At 45.2% G+C, this 22,574-nt stretch overlaps 1 protein-coding gene across 2 annotated transcripts in view; it reads right to left on the bottom strand.

Moving 5' to 3' along the window:
- Positions 1-17,472, bottom strand: part of FCHSD2 (FCH and double SH3 domains 2) — a 183,968-nt gene extending 166,496 nt beyond the window's left edge. The window contains exons 1-4 of one of the 2 annotated variants that reach the window (XM_085898474.1): positions 14,760-17,472; positions 14,429-14,495; positions 5,957-6,054; positions 4,214-4,259 (exon numbers count right to left, since the gene is read on the bottom strand). In XM_085898474.1, the coding sequence (XP_085754600.1) occupies positions 4,214-4,259; positions 5,957-6,054; positions 14,429-14,449 (165 nt within the window). In that variant the 5' untranslated portion in view covers positions 14,450-14,495; positions 14,760-17,472. Of the gene's footprint in view, positions 1-4,213; positions 4,260-5,956; positions 6,055-14,428; positions 14,654-14,759 lie in introns of those variants that run through there. The other variant, XM_085898475.1, reaches the window with a different exon arrangement.
- Positions 17,473-22,574: the final 5,102 nt, after the last annotated feature.

The raw sequence follows: 22,574 nt of genomic DNA, 5'->3' as shown, positions 1-22,574 counted from the left end.
TTATTGGGTTAAAATCCCATATCCCACACGGTATATGTATTTGCTGGGTTAAAATCCCATATCCCACACGGTATATGTATTTGTTGGGTTAAAATCCAATATACTACACTGTATATGTATTTGTTGGTTTAAAAATAACATCCAACACTGTATGTGTATCTGCTGGGTTAAAATCCCATATACTACACTGTATGTGTATTTGTTGGTTTAAAAATCACATATCCTCCACTGCAACTACAGTATATGTATTTGTTGGGTTAAAATCCCATATCCCACACGGTATATATATATATTTTTGGGTTAAAATCCCACATCCTTCACTGCAAGTACTGAAGATGTATTTGTTGTGTTAAAATCCCATATACTACACTGTATGTATTTGTTGGGTTCAAATCCAAGACACTGCACTGTATGTGTATTTGTTGGGTTAAAATTCCATATCCCACACAGTATATGTATTTGTTGGGTTAAAATCCCAGATACTACACTGAATGTATTTGTTGGGGTAAAATCCCATATCCAACATGGTATATGTATTTGCTGGGTTAAAATCCCATATCCAACACGGTATATGTATTTGCTGGGTTAAAATCCCATATCCCACACGGGATATGTATTTGCTGGGTTAAAATCCCATATCCCACATGGTATATGTATTTGTTGGGTTAAAATCCCATATACTACACTGTATGTGTATTTGTTGGCTTAAAAATCCCATATCCTACACTGCAAGTACTGAATATGTATTTGTTGGGTTAAAATCCCATATTCTACACAGTATATGTATTTGTTGGTTTAAAAATAACTGAATATGTATTTGTTGGGTTAAAATCCCATATACTACACTGTATGTATTTGTTGGGTTAAAATTCCATATCCCACACGGTATATGTATTTGTTGGGTTAAAATCCCAGATACTGCATTGTATGTATTTGTTGGGTTCAAATCCCATATACTACACTGCATATATTCGTTGGGTTAAAATCCCATATCCTACACTGTATGTATTTGTTGGGTTCAAATCCTAGACACTGCACTGTATGTATTTGTTGGATTAAAATCCCATATCCCACATGGTATATGTATTTGCTGGGTTAAAATCCCATATACTACACAGTATGTGTTTTTGTTGGTTTAAAAATCCCATATCCTACACTGCAAGTACTGAATATGTATTTGTTGGGTTAAAATCCCATATACTACACTGTATGTATTTGTTGGGTTAAAATCCCAGATACTATACTGTATGTATTTGTTGGGTTCAAATACTAGACAATGCACTGTATGTGTATTTGTTGGGTTAAAATTCCATATCCCACACGTATATGTATTTGTTGGGTTAAAATCCCAGATACTGCATTGTATGTATTTGTTGGGTTCAAATCCCATATACTACACTGTATGTGTAGTTGTTGGGTTAAAATCCCATTTACTACAATGTATGTGTGTTTGTTGGATTCCAATCCCATATACTACACTCTATATGTATTTGTTGGGTTGATATCCCATATCCTATATTCTATGTATTTGTCGATTGTCTGCTAATATCCTTGCAATCCATGTAAAAATACACTGTTGTTTCTTCATGTATCTGTCCTGCATGTGTTTCGTATACAAACTCCACCACTGATTTAATTATTAGTCTTCAGCGAATGAGTGAAGCTAAATCATTAAAAATGATCAAACCAGGTGACATGTGCCAGGTGTAAAGCCAGCATCTTTCACACTTCCTCTCACATGGGCCAACTAACTGTGCACTTGCAATACACACCGGCGAGACCACCACCTGCTGTACTCACACAAATACCCAATAACCTCCCTGTGAGCACTTGTCACTTGGCTGCATGAACTAAGTCCCAACAAGAACTGCAAAGCACGGCCATATTACAGCCTCGGTGTTGACTGTGTATCAAAAATAAAGCCCTTGGAAAGTTACTGAAGAAGATTGTGCCTTTTCCATTACCATTGCTGTCACAGTTTTCCATAACCATGACTCACCACCAACTTCCTCTTATCAGCAGGTGAGCAAACAGAAGAAAGAAAGAAAAAAAAAACACCTGCTAAATTCTGAATAATGGGAAACCTGCAAACGATACCGGCTTAGGCACTGAGTGTGGCAGGTCACGGTGGTTGACAAATGGTGGTTAAAGTGTGCTGGATGGTGCTGTGAAACCTGGCACGTAGAAACAATTCCCACATGGCAGTGGGTGTATGCAGGGAGGTGGGCCAGTGGGCCTCTCGGTCATTTTTTGTTTTAACAAAGGGACCCTGACGCCTGACCCTTGAGCCAGGAGGCATTGCATGGGATGCAGGATGCAGAAAATGAGCACTGAGCAACAGACCTGCGGTGTGATACCCAGTTGTACCAAAGAAATACATATAGAAAGGATTTGTGGTACTGCATAAACAGGTCTGTGGAAGAAGGCAGCATGTTAGGAAAGGCTGGGTGATGTTGAGTGAACACCCTGGCATTGTAAGGAAAGATTAAAGTTAATAATCTGAATAGGGGTTTGAACCCGAAGCCGACAATGAAAACAGACACAGGTTAATTGATCAAACCTTCTGGAGTACACATATTTGACAGGGATTCAATTACAAATCCAGTAAACTTGTTGATTTTTTTGTTTTTTTAAATCGAGGCATACTTCTGCCAGCGTCACTGTTGAATCATGAAGTGGTCAAGGTACCAAAGCAGCAATAGCCTACTCTTTTCCATCCATCTATTTGGACCATACTCTGTGCAGAGCATTTGTGTTGCCAAAGCAGTCTCCTTGGCTATTGGATACAATCCTGGACGGGTCACCACTCCGACACAGGATACCAGCAAGCTGGCACTCATTTTGCCGACCTCGGAAGGATGACAGGTAGAGTCAACCCCACCTGGTATGAACTCAGGATCCTAAGATCCCAAGCCCACCTCCCTAACCATTAAGCCAACACCAGGCATACTTTTTTCAACATGCCAATATCATTGTTGTTGGTTGCCCTTCACATCTAAAGAAGGTAGTTCACATGAAAAATGGTAACTACCTGGTCAATTTCTTTAAAGTGCAGAAGCTGCTGTTCAGACAGAAACCACACTCTAAGATAGCAAGCAGTGTAACCCATTGTCAAGAAACCTCCAACCACACCACTTGCTACCTGCAAGTCCAGGCAGGAATTTGGAATTTAGCCAAGGTGTAATAACTTGGAATAACTCGCCTACTCTTCGCTAAAGACCCTGTGAAACCTTCAACATCTACCCATGAATACTAGCAGATGGGATGCACAGCTTAATGTCCATCCGAGGGACGGCGCATACATTGGTGCGTTGATCTGCATACAAAACACGAGGATAACAGTTTACAGTTGGGTTGGGATTCAAACCCAGGCGACGCAGCTCAGTGGCGAGTGCATGCACCCTTTCAATATGTACCACGGAGTCTTTAGCAATTACACAAGCAACTGACAGCTGATGGGACAAGCTGGCTTAATATGCTCTCCATGATTAACAAGGCGGGTCAATAAAAACGAGTGGCTAAATAAAAGTTTTGTACAATGATGAAGATGATGGTTATTAATATCGATCGATGCCCAAAAAACTTTTATACCAAAGCAATTTGACAAGTCACCGTTACTCAAGTTGACCTCAGCAGTGCTGAGAGTCGAAACAATAACTGGCTAAATGGACTAAATCACAACAAAGTAAAGCAAAAAAACTACTTTACTCAACATCCTGACATTGTCATCTGGATGTTATTCAGACATTGTTACTTGGGCGTCCTGCGCCTGCCACTATTACGCAAACACAGCAGTTATTATGAACGTTGAAGAAAAACAGCAAAAATTGTAACATACACAGCCAAAAGGGTTCGCTAAAAGGATCGTCATTCACAGCAGATCACAACAAGCTGATAGCAGAACAAGGCTATGGGATAGATGGAAGTTTCCACTGTACCCTGGTGCCAATATCTTCCTTTAACAAGTTGAGAGCCATGACAGCAATCTCACTGCTTTCGAAGAACCACAAAATGTTAGTGAAGGATAAGTGATGAGTTGCAAAGTCAAAGGTATACATTAAAAGGGAAAGGTGGGAATAGGGAAAGATGAAAAGGTGAAAAGAACCCCGCACCCAATCACTACCACTCCCGTGGCTGTTTCAAAGGCAAAATTTGGACTGTGTAGTGGCTGATTTTCTTGACCATGTGTACGAAACCCCCTAAGAGCCCTCACCTGTGAATATTCTTTCTCAATGGCTGCACGTTGTTTGCAAAATGTCCTGGAGAAAAAAAAAATAAATGAATAATAAAAAACTAGAAAATGCTAATATTCTTGTCCAATGTACAATTTATCGAATTTGAGGCAAAGTCATATTTTGCTCGTGTCTAAAGGGAACTGAAGAGCTTGCACATATGACATATAATTTACAGGGGTGACCACGAGCGGCAATGGGTGGCGAGGCACGGCAAGAGGTGAAAGGGGACAACAGTGCATGGCAGAAGGCGGCAGGCGGAGACCATGCATGGCAGGGGAAGACCGGCATGGCAGGGGAAAACCAGCATGGCAGGGGGTGATTGCGGACACGGCAGGAGGTCACCGCAGGCACGGCAGGAGGTGATAAGGAGGGCAGGGGGCAACTGGCTGCACCAGAGGGCGAACAGGCACGGCAGGGGGAGACTTAGCACAAAAGGGGGAGACCAGGCACGGAAGGGGGAGATCGGGCACGGAAGGGGGAGACCGGGCACGGAAGGGGAGACCGGGCACAGAAGGGGGAGACTGAGCACGGCAGGTGGAGACCGGGTACGGAAGGGGGAGACCGGGCACGGAAGGGGGAGACCAGGCACGGAAGGGGGAGACCGGGCACGGAAGGGGGAGACCGGGCACGGAAGGGGGAGACCGGGCACGGAAGGGGGAGACTGGGCACGGAAGGGGGAGACGGGCACGGAAGGGGGAGACCGGGCATGGAAGGGGGAGACTGGGCACTGCAGGTGGAGACTGGGCACAGAAGGGAGAGACTGGGCACAAAATGGGGAGACCGGGCACAGAAGGGGGAGACCAGGCACGGAAGGGAGAGACCAGGCACGGCAGGTGGAGACTGGGCACGGCAGGTGGAGACTGGGCACGGAAGGGGGAGACTGGGCACGGAAGGGGGAGACCGGGCACGGAAGGGGGAGACCAGGCACGGAAGGGGGAGACCGGCTACATTCAGATATACATGGATACAGTTCACATATTCAATTTTTAAAAAAACAAGTCAATGATTTTTTTGATTTTTTAGCAATGCGTGTTCATTTTACAGTAATGCTGGATGTGGCTCCAGATATGGCATGCGGTTATGGATACGAATGTTCCGATCACACCATGTCATGATTAAGATTGTACCCACAATGCTACCGGATGGCAAAATGCCAACAATGACATTATGTGGAGTATCGAGAACCAGACTGCGCCATTCTTGTCTAATCAGTGCTGAAGGAGTTAAGAAGTTTATATCGCCGGTGAGGGGAAACCCTTGCCGATATGACCCCAAGATTCCTCGAGCACAAAGATTCTCAAAAAATACACAATGCCCGGTTCTGCATTTCAGAGTATCTGGCCTTCCTTTAACCACCATCTGCTCCTTCCTTTAGATTTTTTTTATGTTACTGTATTTATTTATGTGCACTCTATATTATAATCAGAAACTCACCCTCTAGCAGAGAACGTTGCTTCCTTGACATAGCTAGTGCATATTGCTCGGTTGTGCAGGAAAAAAAACTATCTCTGTACTTGTGACACGCTTTATAGTGGTATCCGTCCGTATTCGTGCATATGTGAACAGTGCCATTTCCCGCATGCCTTCACCTTGCCATATCCGTATCCGTATCTGTGTATGTATATGCAAACCTAATTTAAGACGAACAGGAAGATCCAAAAATCAACAAACACAAGGAAACTGCTGAGAAATCAGAAATGAATGAGAATAATGTAGCCGACCTGATATCTTCTAACAAGTCACTTTCTAATTGATGTTTGGCTTGGAGACGGGCCAGTTGTTCAGAGTGTAGAGTCCGCACTTCCTGATAAACCTTTGCCTGTGAAAGGGAAATGATGAACTAATACATAAAATCGGCCAAAATAACTGCTCACTGCAACTATCTGGCAATCATGTGGTTTCAACACACACCGACACACACCGTTTTTTTCATAAAGCTGTTACTCACAAGTGCTGTACAATTGCTTATTGAACACTAATGTCTATTTCTAATGTATTAAATATATATGTTAAAATAACTTGCGAAGAACCCATCCTTATGGAGGGGTTAATTCCCCCAGATTTACGAACAGGTACTGTATATCCCCCCGCACGCCCCCCCCCCCAAAAAAGTTGGGCGTATTTTAGTGTGACTTGTAATAATCACTTGGAGCAGCACAATAGCATACAAAGGTACACAAGGACCAGAGATTCAGGAGGAGGCTATTCGACCCATCAAGCGTTCGCTATCTTTACACCATATCAATTTCAGTCAAATAGTTTTTCAAGCAAAGTTTACTGTGGTTAAGGATGTGGGGAATGGAGGAGTGTGGATGAAAGCCGTAAGGCAAGCACAGATATCACCGGAGTGTTTTATACACGTACATAATGACAAAAATATATTGTTATTATTTTTATTATTGAAACATTTTTTGGATTTTGGTTCAACTTCATGTGGCCAAAGTTTAAGGCATGAAATGTGGGCATGGCTGTTAATCTGGGCCACAAATGATCCCACTGGACTGCACATGTCATGGATGTTGTTTGGTTTCTCTGAGCTCAGAATGTAAAAAGAAAGACCAAACTTTGTAATATGCCTGGCGGCAACTCGAGGAAGGGGTGAGACACCTTCTACTGCTGTGGCCTTCTTGACGTCATTGAGGGTCATGCAGGCAGTGAACTGTTATAAATCAATTGCAATCAGCAGTAATTTCATTTGCGAAAGTAGATACGTATATACTAACACATATCCGCCCACCCCAGGTGGGCAATTCAAAGCGGTGATATTTCCACAAAGTGAAACTTTCTTTTGGAACACACTGCACACCTGAAAACAAAGACATTGGGATATAATGTAATCATATTTTGCCAAACCGTCATGTTTTTGTAATGAAAACGCCAAGTGATCAATTTTTAAGTTTTTGTAATGAAAACGCCAAGTGATCAATTTTTAAGTTTTTGTAATGAAAACGCCAAGTGATCAATTTTTAAGTTTTTGTAATGAAAACGCCAAGTGATCAATTTTTAAGTTTTTGTAATGAAAACGCCAAGTGATCAAGTTTTAAATTTTTGTAATGAAAACGCCAAGTGATGTTTTTGTAATGTAAATGTAATGTAAAGTTTTTGTAATGCAAATGCCAAGTGATCGATTTTTAAATTTTTGTAATGAAAACGCCAAGTGATCAATTTTTAAGTTTTTGGAATGAAAACGCCAAGTGATCAATTTTTAAGTTTTTGTAATGAAAACGCCAAGTGATCAAGTTTTAAATTTTTGTAATGAAAACGCCAAGTGATCAATTTTTAAGTTTTTGTTATGAAAATGCCAAGTGATCAAGTTTTAAGTTTTTTGTAATGAAAACGCCAACTGATGTTTTTATAATGTAAATGTAACGTAATGTAAAGTTTTTGTAATGTAAACACCAAGTGATCAATTTTTAAGTTTTTGTAATGTAAACACCAAGTGATCAATTTTTAAGTTTTTGTAATGAAAACGCCAAGTGATCAATTTTTAAGTTTTTGTAATGAAAACGCCAAGTGATCAATTTTTAAGTTTTTGTAATGAAAACGCCAAGTGATCAATTTTTAAGTTTTTGTAATGAAAACGCCAAGTGATCAATTTTTAAGTTTTTGTAATGAAAACGCCAAGTGATCAAGTTTTAAATTTTTGTAATGAAAACGCCAAGTGATGTTTTTGTAATGTAAATGTAATGTAAAGTTTTTGTAATGCAAATGCCAAGTGATCAATTTTTAAATTTTTGTAATGAAAACGCCAAGTGATCAATTTTTAAGTTTTTGGAATGAAAACGCCAAGTGATCAATTTTTAAGTTTTTGTAATGAAAACGCCAAGTGATCAAGTTTTAAATTTTTGTAATGAAAACGCCAAGTGATCAATTTTTAAGTTTTTGTTATGAAAATGCCAAGTGATCAATTTTTAAGTTTTTGTAATGAAAACGCCAAGTGATCAAGTTTTAAGTTTTTTGTAATGAAAACGCCAACTGATGTTTTTATAATGTAAATGTAACGTAATGTAAAGTTTTTGTAATGTAAACGCCAAGTGATCAATTTTTAAGTTTTTGTAATGAAAACGCCAAGTGATCAAAACGCCAAAACGCCATGAATTCTCTCCTTTGCCTTTCTTTTGATACAATATTGTCTTTTCCCGAAAATTGCGGCACCTCCTCCAATTTTCTCTTTCCTATGACTACACATCTCGCCTTCTCATCCTGTCCTTCAACAACTCTCCTCATAAAACCTCATGAGAAAGTGGCACTCACGAGTTTACACGTTTCCGCCTTGCTCTTCATTCTTCAACAACATATCTCTTCTTTCTGCATCGCTCGCCTTCTTTTCACTCTTGTGCCATGCTGAACACAATTTCAGACAGCATTGCCAGGGCTATCTTACCCCACTCTTCTGCACACATCATGGTATGTGGTGACTTCAAGGTTCACAACAAGGAATGGTTGGTACACTCTCATAATATTGACATTTCTGGTATTGATACATATAATTTTTCAATCTCTCAAAATCTCACCCAAATCGTTTCCTCTCCCACTTATATTCCTGACCGTGCTTCGGACAGAAGATACTCACTTGATTTATTTTTGTGTTACAACACTTGCGACTGTTGCTGATGTCCTGCCTTCAATTGGTAACTCAGATCATTCAACTCTGTTTCTGTTTGTCTCTTACTCCTCACTCTCAACTCCCGCTCATCCTTTTCATCGTACTGTGCTACAGTTTGGGAAGGCTGATGATTGGGATGGATTTCGTTCATTTCTTGCTGATGTGCCATGGGCCTCAGCATTAAGTCTTGGTCTGGATATGGCTGCCGAGGAAATATCCCGATGGATTCTCACTGCGTATGGACTGCACTTATGTTCCCTATCGTATCTATCAAGTGAAAATCCATTCCCGTCCATGGTTCACTTCGGCTTGTGCATCAGCAATTGTTCATCGCAACTATTTTTTGAAGCAGTACTATGTGCAAGGGTCTCTGGTATCCAAATGTCTGTTAGCAACCTCTGTAAGAGAGTTCTTGAGGATGCTAAGCAGCAATATGCAGATTCTGAAGCAGATTCTATTGCCACTCAGCGGAGTGGCTCCAGAGACTTTTGGCAGATTGCCAACAGTGTACTCAACCACAAAACTTCTTCTATACCTCTTCACTTTCAAGGACCTCAGGTTGTTACTTCGCCTCTGGATGAGGCTAACCTCTTTGCAGATCGCTTTGCTTTTAATTCTACCCTCAATGATTAGGGACTTCCTCTTCCTGATTTTCCATCAGAAAAGACTGATATTCCTGTTCCCTTTATGACTCCAAAGAATGTTGCCAGAATTATTTGCACTCTAGATGCTTTGAAAGAGACTGGTCCTGATGAATCCCCATGACTGTATTGAACACGTGTTCTCCTAAACCGAAACCGGCATCGATTCTTGCCAAGCTTGTCGACTTCAGTGTTTCCTCCATCCTGGAAAGTGGATTCTATTGTCCCTGTTTTCAAGGGTACTGGTGAGCATTCTGAGCCAAGTAACTATCACCCCATCAGCATGCTTTTTGTAGTAAGTAAGGTATTTGAATACCTCATTAACCAACAACTTGTTCTCCAGATATTTTTGTGGCAAATGTTCTGCTTGCCTTTGTAACTTGGTTCCTTGTGTACGAGTGTTCAGACGCATGACTCGGCTTGCCATCTCTGCACATCCACAGACTGTTGCTGATCCAAAGTGAGGAATGAAAGGCTATGCAAATACTTTTTTTCCCCTTGTGTTGTCTCGCTTTGGAATTCACCAGCTGTAACGTGCTTCCTATCATCGTATGGTCGACTCAGCTTCAAGAGAAATATCAATTCCTACTAACTACATTTTTGAAGTTTCATCCTATTGCATTTCATGAGACTTTTGTAGCTGAACCCTCTTTATTTTATCCTTTGTCTTGTATTTCAAGATGATCGCTCACCTTGGTGAGACTTGGCATTGCTACCACCTCTTTTGTGAATGTTTTTCGGAACTTCCAGTGTTGTATCTTGGAAGTTTTCTTCTTATTTTCCTCTTTTTATTTCTATTTTATTCTTCTTTTTTTTCTTCAACTTTATCGAACTTTCCCGTAACCTCTTACCTCAAGAGGTTTTATGCCTTGCTTGAGGCAATTTCCATAAATAAATAAAAATCTTTCCCAACAAAATTCTCAATTCCTTCTTAAAAGCAAGTTCCATCTGAATCCGTTCACAATTTTTCGAAATATCCTGGACAGAGACAGACAGAGAGACAGACAGACAGACAGACAGAGAGAGAGAGATGGATGAAACAATCTCCGTCCACCTTTGGTGGCGGAGGTAAAAATGAACATGCTGCTCGACTCGCCGCTAAAACAGGTAGGTCTTCAACACACACTTGCTTTGTAATAAAAACACTCTAATTACCTAAAAGTCTTCTAATAAATTGCAATAAAAACAACCCCACAATTGCCTAAAACACGACTGCAACGTCAAGCGATACTAAATACATCACACCCGACACAAAATCCCGATAACAAATAAGAAATAGAAAGGAGTGAAAATGCAAAGCCTGTCCGTCCACACCCTCTTTGTACTTGAAATAAATTTGATAAAAAGAAGAGCTAAAAAATAAATAAAAAAATCTCCACAAAAATTTATATAAATTAGTGTTCGCCATATTGTCATTATACAGTTTTAAAGGTTTATCAAAAAATTGATAACAAAAGCTCAAATGGTTGACCACAAAGGATCTCAAAATACTAGCGAACAAGATAAACACGGAGGCGATGACAAAACACAGCCATCTCACGCTGACGCGTGGCGGACGGGCTGACGTGTGGTGGACGGGCTGACGTGTGGCGGACGGGCTGACGCGTGGCGGACGGGCTGACGCGTGGCGGACGGGCTGACGCGTGGCGGACGGGCTGACGCGTGGCGGACGGGCTGACGCGTGGCGGAAAGGTTGACGCGTGGCGGACGGGATGAAGCGTGGCGGACGGGCTGAAGCGTGGCGGACGGCCTGACGCGTGGCGGACGGCCTGACGCGTGGCGGACGGCCTGACGCGTGGCGGACGGCCTGACGCGTGGCGGACGGGCTGACGCGTGGCGGACGGGCTGACGCGAGGCGGACGGGCTGACGCGAGGCGGACGGGCTGACGCGAGGCGGACGGGCTGACGCGAGGCGGACGGGCTGACGCGTGGCGGAAGGGTTGACGCGTGGCGGACGGGCTGACGCGAGGCGGACGGGCTGACGCGAGGCGGACGGGCTGACGCGAGGCGGACGGGCTGACGCGAGGCGGACGGGCTGACGCGAGGCGGACGGGCTGACGCGAGGCGGACGGGCTGACGCGAGGCGGACGGGCTGACGCGAGGCGGACGGGCTGACGCGAGGCGGACGGGCTGACGCGAGGCGGACGGGCTGACGCGAGGCGGACGGGCTGACGCGAGGCGGACGGGCTGACGCGAGGCGGACGGGCTGACGCGTGGCGGACGGGCTGACGCGTGGCGGACGGGCTGACGCGAGGCGGACGGGCTGACGCGAGGCGGACGGGCTGACGCGAGGCGGACGGGCTGACGCGAGGCGGACGGGCTGACGCGTGACGGAAAGGTTGATGCGAGGCGGACGGGCTGACGCGAGGCGGACGGGCTGACGCGAGGCGGACGGGCTGACGCGAGGCGGACGGGCTGACGCGTGGCGGACGGGCTGACGCGTGGAGGAAAGGTTGACGCGTGGCGGACGGGCTGACGCGAGGCAGACGGGCTGACGTGAGGCGGACGGGCTGACGCAAGGCGGAAAGGTTGACGCGTGGCGGACGGGTTGACGAGTGGCGGACGGGTTGACGCGAGGTGGACGGGTTGACGCGTGGCGGGTTGACGCGTGGCGGAAAGGTTGACGTGTGGCGGACGGGCTGACGCGAGGCGGAAAGGTTGACGCGAGGCGGACGGGCTGACGCGAGGCGGAAGGGTTGACGCGAGGCGGACGGGTTGACGCGTGGCGGACGGGTTGACGCGTGGCGGAAGGGTTGACGCGAGGCGGACGGGTTGACGCGTGGCGGACGGGTTGACGCGTGGCGGACGGGTTGACGCGTGGCGGACGGGTTGACGCGTGGCGGACGGGTTGACGCGTGGCGGACGGGTTGACGCGTGGCGGACGGGTTGACGCATGGCGGACGGGTTGACGCGTGGCGGACGGGTTGACGCGTGGCGGAAAGGTTGACGTGTGGCGGACGGGCTGACGGGTTGACGCGTGGCGGACGGGTTGACGCGTGGTGGAAAGGTTGACGTGTGGCGGACGGGCTGACGCGTGGCGGAAAGGTTGACGTGTGGCGGACGGGTTGACGCGTGGCGGAAAGGTTGACGCGAGGCGGACGGGTTGACGCGTGGCGGACGGGCTTCCACGGCCTCTTTCACCTTCCTGTGACTTTACCCTTTGACATTTTCAAGCAATTATATGAATCAGTATTCTCCACATTTTGATAATGCTGAAATGACACACACCTCCATCAAACACATGTGCACACACACCTCCATCAAATCCATACATCACACGCACACTCCTCCTTTGCCCCCGCAACTGCATCAGACACACATGCACACCTCCAAACACACACACACACCATCACACACACACACTTCCATCACACACATACACAAACACACCTCCATCACACACATACACACACTTCATCGCACACACACAAACACACCATCACACACACACTTTATCGCACACACACAAACACACCATCGCACACACCATCACATACACACACACTTCATCGCACACACACAAACACACCATCGCACAAACACACACAAACACACCATCACACACTCCATCACGTACACACACACTTCATCGTGCACACACAAACACACACACAAATACACCATCACATACACAAACACACCATCGCACACACACAAATACACCATCACATACACACTTCATCGCACACACACAAACACACCATCACATACACACACTTCATCGCACACACACAAACACACCATCACATACACACTTCATCGCACACACAAACACACCATCACATACACACACTTCATCGCACACACACAAATACACCATCACATACACACACTTCATCGCACACACACAAACACACCATCACATACACACACTTCATCGCACACACACAAACACACCGTCACATACACGCACTTCATCGCACACACACAAACACACCATCACATACACACACTTCATCGCACACACACAAACACACCATCACATACACACACTTCATCGCACACACACAAATACACCATCACATACACACTTCATCGCACACACACAAACACACCATCACATACACACACACTTCATCGCACACACACAAACACACCATCGCACACTCCATCACATACACACACACTTCATCGTGCACACACAAACACACACACAAATACACCATCACATACACAAACACACCATCGCACACTCCATCACATACACACACACACACTTCATCGTGCACACACAAACACACACACAAACACACCATCGCACACACACAAATACACCATCACATACACACTTCATCGCACACACACAAACACGCCATCACATACACACAAACACACCATCGCACACACCATCCCATACACACACACTTCATCGTGCACACACACACACACCATCGCACAAACACACCATCGCACACACCATCACATACACACACACACTTCATCGTGCACACACAAACACACCATCGCACACTCCATCACATACACACACACTTCATCGTGCACACACAAACACACCATCGCACAAACACACACAAACACACCATCGCACACTCCATCACATACACACACACTTCATCGTGCACACACAAACACACACACAAATACACCATCACATACACAAACACACCATCGCACACACACAAATACACCATCACATACACAAACACACCATCGCACACACACAAATACACCATCACATACACACTTCATCGCACACACACACAAACACACCATCACATACACACACACTTCATCGCACACACACAAACACACTATCGCACACTCCATCACATACACACACACTTCATCGTGCACACACAAACACACACACAAACACACCATCGCACACACAAATACACCATCACATACACACTTCATCGCACACACACAAACACACCATCACACACACACCCCCTCGATCGCACACACACAAACACACGACTAACCTTCCGAGGTGGAGGCTGCATGATTTCAGGATGGTGTGGGAAGCGGGGTCTTCAAGATGGTATTTCACTGCATGAAGAGAGAGAGGGAGAGAGAAAGGAAGAGAGAGAATACGGAATGAACGTGGTGACGTTAAGGGAAGCGACTCGGAGTGGAGTAACACGGAGGAAGGAGGTGGAGAGGGGAGGAGGAGTTTTTGGAGAGCGCGGGGGGGGGGTGGTGGTGGTGGTGGTGGTGGTGGTGGGGAGAGAGGGGGTTGTGGGCATTCAGGAACCCAATGAAAGGGATGTCATGGTTTGCAATTCAACCACCAGGTGGCGATGAAATGTTTACCTCGTCCGTGTTCACTCTCACCACCACGGCTCCTGAGGTACGACTGTACGGACCACATCACAACAGCGCTCCGATTCCCTCTCAGGAAAACGGTAAAAATTCACACATTTCAGTTTCCTCTTAAAAATTTTTTATCGATTCAAGGTGTTTGTGAATGAACAAATAAAACTCTCAAAGAAAATGGAGCGAGAAAGGTCAATCGTGGACTGAGGTGAAATGGGGAGCAACGTGAATTAAATAAAGCGGGAAACGTTGAGATACAATGGGAGGAGTAAAGGTAAATGTGGGAGGGGCGTGTACAAAAGTGGGAGGGGCGTGTGCAAAAGTGGGAGGGGCGTGTACAAAAGTGGGAGTGGTCTGCACTCGTAGGAAGAGGAAAGGAGTCACATCACACTCTGACTGTCCCACTTCTGAGCTCTGGTTGGGAAGGACGTGTGAGCGATTTAGCACAGGTGAGGTTCGAGACCTGCATTGCGGCCCCCAATGTCCTCGGGTTTCTCACCTCTTTTAGGTTCTATTTTAAAACAGCGTTTAAATCAGTAGTTGTTCCAACATTTGACCATTCACAGATGAATTAAAATCGTGTTGTAAGACATTGCCCTGGGAAATCTGACCACCTGGGGAAAGATGGTTTGGATCCTCCCCTGGTTCTCATACCCTGTCCTGACCTTCCCATACCACGCTGACTCATAATAAACTTCGTTTGTCGTCATCGTGGTGTTTATTGGTGGCGTCGTCGCTTGTCCAATGTCGTTTTCTTTCTCGCCCTGGAGCTGACATTTGTGCGAGCAGCAGGGCAAGCAATCGGAACAGTCGCAAGACACGATCACTCGGTATCAGCAACTGCATTGACTTCAGTGTGGCAGTTGCTTGCACTGCAGCTGCCTGGCCATCGCAACTACGATTGGCATTGCACTTGCGAACGGCTGATTTGTTCAACTTCAGAAGCTCTGCTGCAAGTTCTTGGAGCCGAGCAGGCGTCGTCAATGTTCTTCTTGAACGTCTGCAGAGATTCTAGGTGGCTTCTGCCTTCAGAGAAGCAGCGCTCACTGTCAGCATTGTTTGCAGGGAGACACAGTAATGCACGAACAAGAATCAGCAAGGTGGAGTACATTTGTGAGGCAGAACCCATTCCTCTTATCTCGCTCAGCTTTGCCAAGAAGATATCAACGCTCAGGTCCTGGGGGAGATCAGCCACATCAGACATCTGGAAGTCAACATCATCAATCTTCAGGACATCAAGCGCTCCGTCAAGCGATTCACTATGGCTTGGCAGATGACGGTACAGGGAAAATCACCATGTGGTCCACTCCTCAAGATTGAGGATTCTCAGATCAGATGACAATGATGTTTCGAGGAGGAACTTCACGATAATGGTCTTCTCAAATTTAGCAAAGAATAGACGTCTTTGGCTGATATATCTGCACACATTGGGCACCATGCCATTCTCGGGCCGGATTTAGGGCAGCGCAGACTGAACATTTGCCCAGAGGCCTCCACAAAACTGATTTGAAAAAAAAGAGATTTTATTGTCATGCTAAAGTGACAACGCAACAGCTACTCTAGCACCTCGCTTAATGGGAAATGAAAGCGGAACTGAAGGTCTTATTTACAACGTCGCATTGACGTCCACATTCACTCCCCGATTGTAGCACACATATCCGGTAACTGCGGATATTCCACAAAGAAAGTAAGTCAAAAATGAAAAATGGAGGTAGGGAGTGAGGATGACCGGTCAATGACTGCCCAGGGGCCTCCACAGTCCGACATCTCGTGCTGGCCATCCTCAATCATGGTGTTGAGCAGGACGAGTGCACCTTCACCAACCTGAAGATCATTGTCATTCACCTGGTTCCTGAAAACAGCTAAATCGATCTTCTCCACCAGAACAAATTACCCAAGGTTACGACCTTAATTCCTACATATCCTCATTCAAATGGTGTTGTATCGTAAGGTACTCCAAGAATGAGGAATTCAGTATTCTCCAACGGTTTTATTCAACCGAACATCGGAACGTAACAAGTTTTGCACTGCACACCTCCTGATCTCTCACCCCAAACTCCTTTTTCCTTATTGCACCCTCCAGCATCCAGTCGATGCACAACACCACAAATGGGCAATCTGGACCTTCAGTGCAGACTCTCAAGCAGGGACTCAGAAAAGCCTTCGATGGTGACCACGATACCAAGTTGATGTTACTGTCCGACTGGAACACACCACTGGTGTGTTTTCCATTCTCTCCAACACAGATGCTGATGAGCATAAGGCTCAGAGATCAATTGCCATGTCAGGACCAGGTCCTAAAAACAAGTTCTGACTGATGCACGGCGTTTGTTGGTACAGCGACAGCAATGAGCGGAACACTTCAACGACCGAGGTGCCAAAGAGCGAAAATGCCATTATTACCAGGAGACAGCCATTGTATACAATGAAACGAGACCTGGAAGCTGGCGGTCATAACAGCTAAACTACACACACCTCGGTCCGACGTCATCATCACTCCAGAGGGGCATGCATTCCGTCAAAACCTTCGACACCTCTGCAGCTGCACTATTGGAGGAGATCCAGCAAGGGGAGAAACATTCTGTCACAGAAACAGAGCTTCCAGCACACTGCACCTCACCACACTGCACCATCAACACACAACACCATACTACACTGTACTATAAACACAACACACTGCATTTCACCACACCACACCACACTCCACCTCACCACACTCCTCGTCTCACCAAACATTCAGTTTTTCCTGGCCATGTTCTTTTCAGTCCTTAAATATCCATCTCGCTTGAATTTTAAAATACCCAACAATGTCTGGGATTTTGCCATTTCTTTGCTTTTGCATTCTCTAAGGGATAACTTTTTAGATTTAGGATACTTTTTTATGTTATTTGAAACAATTTGCCAGTCACACAATCCTTCTTTCATGTGGACTGTTTGGCCCTTTGATGTCGCTGAACAACTTGTAGAGCCATGGGAAGTGCAGATGGGTTTGCAGGCCCGTTGTCAATCACATTTGGGGGCTACCAGAAAAGCAAGTGTGAGCAAGGGGTCAGTGGAGCGAGACCAGGGCTCAGTGGAGTGAGACCTAGGCTCAGGGAAACAAGAGCAGGGGTCATTGGAGCAAGAGAAAGGAGGTGAAAGAAGACTGAGACCACTAACCTGTTGGCGATGGTGAAGTGATAGGCCTGGACTCAGCTTCAATGTGAGAGATTCCAATGATCTTTAAAGCCTTGGTTTCCACGGCATCAAGCTGAGCTAGGTGTGAGGGAGAGGAGCAGTCCAGAGAGGAGAGCAGTACTCTGTCAAGCTGTGGATGAAAGCTTTGTAGGTGAATAGGAGCTGAGATGCACCAAGGAAGGATTTTGCATGATTGAGGATGCGCAGTCGGCCGGCGTCTGGTTTTGGAGGCCAACTTTGAAATGTGGCTTGCCCAAGAGAGATGGGAGGGTTTGCGGTACAGTCCTTTCAGAGAGAGATTGCGTGTGGGGGGGATTGCTCATGGTTAAGACATAGTCCAAGTGTCGGACCAGTTTGTGGTTCTAACAAGGTCTGAAGAGAAGGATTAGGGATGTTTCAGCAAAGGGTGGAATCATCCACAAAGAAAAGATAAAAGGGGATTTTCCAGAGAGTCAGACAGATCGTTGATGAAGATTAGGAATAGGACTGGACCGAAATAGGCAGAGTAGTCGGGTCAAAATACCACCTGATCCACAACAAATTGCAACAAAAGGTTTTTCAGTGGTTTTCATTCCTACTTGATATACTGATCAACAGAAAAAAAGTCTACCAAAATCTGACATCCGGAAATGGGTTAAAACAGTCATTTTCAAGATGGCCACCACCGGGCTTTGACATAACTAAAACAGCTATAACTTCTTCAATAATTGTGATAAAAACATAGTTGTTGGTTCTGGTCCATGGTTTTAATGGATCAGCAATCCACTGGTGTCAATAAAATTTAGATCTGATCAGTATTTAACATTAAATCCAAGATGGCGGCAAAATTCAAGAGTGCAAAAAATCAATAAATTTTCCATCTGAACCAAAATCACTGAACACTTGGTGCCACTGAAACATTTATTTGTGAACATTTCATAATGGCAGTTTAGGTTACAATTTCAGTCCTCATCACTGTCCTCTAGTTCCTCAGAGGCTTGATTTAGTGGATTATCACAAAACATCACTTGGCATGATCCACATGCAGACGTACACGGAAGCCCATTCTTTCTGCAGCTGCAACGGGGTGTGTCACAAGCTGTGGTGCAGTTGCAGTGTATCATCTTCAGAAGAGTGTCTGGTGCAGCATTCATGGCAGTCATGATAGGTACAAATCGATTGCCTTCAAGTCCCCAGCCCAGTCCAGATGATCGAGGTCACCCTCCATCCCCATCCAAACCATGACCTGGTAGTCCACTCGGAGACAATGAAACTTGGTGGCAGATTCCGTTGGGGGAAGACGTTCAAGTGTAACGAAAGACTTAGCAGCAGCGACCTTCTTTGTTAATATCTTGTAACGCGTGGCTGCCAGAGAACTTGTGCTCTCCCCACCAAATATAACGGCCATCGCTTGGCTGCCAAGTTTCTTTATTTCAGCGTGGCTGACGCCTCTTGAAGTAAATGTATCTGCACACAACTGGAGGCCTTGATCATCTTCCACGAGTTTCTGAAAGACTGATTTTTTCCCAATGCCATCCACATGAGATGTTGAATCACATCCTGTGAAGGCGTGCAGGAATAATAGTTGAGTGCACAACTCATTCCCAAGAAGATGCTTCATCCGATTGATGTCATATATGTTCAGATTGCTTCTTGACTGGTTGTCTGATCTGAAATATAGTGGTTTTCCATCTGGTATACAGTAATGGAGCAAAAGCATCAACAAATCTGTGTCCTCTCCGATTAGTGTGGTGGAATGCAGAATTGTGCTGTTTACGGCTGTCTTGGCAATGTCCACATCAGCGTCCCCTTCTGCCTGAATAACTGTGCAGCCCACTTTCTTCAGCTGATCACCTATTAAGGTGATCAGCTGTTGCTCGTTACTGCCGACAGATAGGAATTCATCTCTCTTTCCGTCAAATCCAGTTTCTCCGGTGAAGTTCACAGTCAGATAGCTGTTGGCTTGAGCCTGTCTCTGCTGAGTGTTATCCTTTATCGAAGGGCCTGCACCAAAGCCATCAAAGACAACAGTTGCAGTCCCATAGTGTTTTGTTGTGAAGTCCGCATATGCTCTGGCTATTTTGCCATATGTATCTCCCTTCTTCCACTTGAACTTGTGCAGCAAGGATCCACCATCAAGAACATACCTTTCAGTCTTAAGGTGTGCTGAAGGTGTGGTGTCAGGTACTTCTTCACATGCCAGTGCCTTGGTACAGTGGTCATGACGGCTTGAGCGAGTTGAGGTTTGTCGGCCTTCCTCAAGATCTTGTTGTCCTCAAAGAGGGATGGAGGGCATGGACTGAGCTCAAAACTCATCACGTCCTCAAGTGACAAATCACCTATCTGGGATACCACCAGGAATCGCTGGAATAGCACACTGGAGTCTATGGTTCTGTGAGGAGCAACCTGGAGAGCATTCGAATTTCCCAGGGTCTTTGCTTTCTCTGTCCTCTTGATGGAGAAGGAAAACACAGGTTGTCCAATCATTCTCTCGATGATTTTGTTCCCAACAGGTTCATATTCATGCACGTTGATGTCTTCGCTTGCCACAATACCATTTATGATATTTCTCAATGTAGGATCACAGGAGAAAGGTGAAAATGCATTCAGCTTTTATTTGTGCTTATCTTCGAGAGGTCGAATGCATGTCTTTCAATTCTGGCACCAGTTGCTTCTTTATGCTGTTCGCTTGTTGTGCATGTGAGATCTTTGAAGTCCTGCATGGCGACGTTGACCTCAGATGTTATGGGGGCTGACATTGTCCACAATGCTAGGTGTTCCTCTGTCATCTTACTGCCACGAGTCAAGCCACCGGTGGTGCTCTTTAGTGATCTCATGAGTGTTTGTTCGATAACTAGATCACAGCTGAGGCCTACCCAAAACTGGTTTGTTCGCCGGATCACATGGAAGCCATTTTTAAACTTCTTATACACATCTGGGTGTTTGCTCTCCAGTTCACTCATTTCTTGTACGTGGAGATAAGCGGATTTCAGTTGTTGTAGTGTCCAGCTGCTGCAAATATTGGCAAGGCATCAGCAACACCTTGCAAGTGATCCTTCCAAGACCCAGTGCGATCTGCCTTGATCATTGCCCGAGCAGGATGGAGCATTTTCTGATAACCCAGCGACAGCTTACTCGTTTTGGATTGTGCAGCAAGTTCAGATTTCTTTTTTTCAAGTTCATCAGTGATCTTCACAATTGCAGCTGATTCTTCAAGACTTTCAAGAGAGATGTCACCCATTAGCAAGGACGAATACATTTTCTCAATCCCTTCTACTTGGAGCATGAACTCAGGATTTTCCTCCACTACAGATGCCACAATAATTCGATGTAGACACTTGCTCACCAGTAGATGGCCTCAGATTAATTTTGACACCAGTGGATTGCTGGTCCATTAAAACCATGGACCAGAACCAACAATTATGTTTAATCACAATTATTGAAGAAGTTATCGCTGTTTTAGTTATTTCAAAGCCTGGTGGTGGCCATCTTGAAAACCACTGTTTTAACCCATTTCCGGATGTCAGATTTTGGTAGATTTTTTTCTGTTGATCAGTATATCAAGTAGGAATGAAAACCACTGAGAAACCTTTTGTCGCAATTTGTTGTGGGTTTGGTGGTTGTTTGTCATAAATTGACCCGACTGCAGTTTGGAAAACAAGGCAGGATGCCAGACTGTATCCAATCAAGATGTGTCAAGAGAGACGGCCCTGATCACATGTCTTATATTGAGGGCCTCCATCATTTGTTGGGAGAGCAGAAGCATCATGTACAAGGTACAGTGACCTGGTCAGAATCCAAATTGGTGATCTGAGATGAGGCCATTGGAGAAAAGGAAAGATTTTATGTCGACTGCGATTATGCATTCCATGACCTTGCTGATGATTGGAAGTAAGCTAATTGTCTGTAATTAAGAGGATTGGTTTTTTTGACCTTTTTATTCAATGCAGTGATGTTTAGCTGACTTCCAAGCAGATGGAACATGACCTCGAGCAAATGATATGGCGAAAAGGGCAAAGAGAGGAAGTGCAAGATCAGGTTTTTAGGACACATGTGCTGATGTTATCTGGGCCTGTCGTCAAATCAGTAAAGGTTTGCTCGAAACCTCTCTACCTTCTCATGTGAGAAAGACAGTATCCAGGATTAATCGGGTATAGTCAGGTCAGGTATCTTTAGGAAGTGAGGGGTTGGGTACACAAGATTTGGAAGGAAACACTGATTGAGGCATTTGGCCATCTCACGGGTAGAGTGGGCTGTGCTGCCACTTGAAGTTAGTGTAGGGAGGGGGGTGGGGGCGGGAGGGGACTTCACAAGGTGCCACCAGGTTTTTTGTTTTTAAAGAAGCTTGATGGTTCAAAGTTGAGGTTGGCCAGATGTTTTCTGGCTGTCCTGAGAGTGGACACACTTTAGTAAATCGATGCTGACTGCCTTTAATATGCTTTACTCGTCTAAATGGTTCCCCATTCAATCCGTCCATAATTAATATCTACAACATCTTCCCCACAACTGAAATTAAACTAACAGGTGTTCTCAGTTTGCTATATGGATCCTTTCTTAAATAATGGTGTTACATTTTTGACTCTCCAATCCTCTGGAGAGGGGGAGACATGCTCCTATCTGCCATGGTGTACATGCACACAACCATTATACAGTAAT

The sequence above is a fragment of the Eptatretus burgeri genome, chromosome 10 (genome assembly GCF_056783735.1).
Source record: "Eptatretus burgeri isolate ZD-2024b chromosome 10, Ebu_testis_v1, whole genome shotgun sequence".
NCBI lineage: Eukaryota > Metazoa > Chordata > Myxini > Myxiniformes > Myxinidae > Eptatretus > Eptatretus burgeri.
Note: the sequence above shows the minus strand (reverse complement) of the source record. Positions and strands in the feature narration are given on the sequence as shown.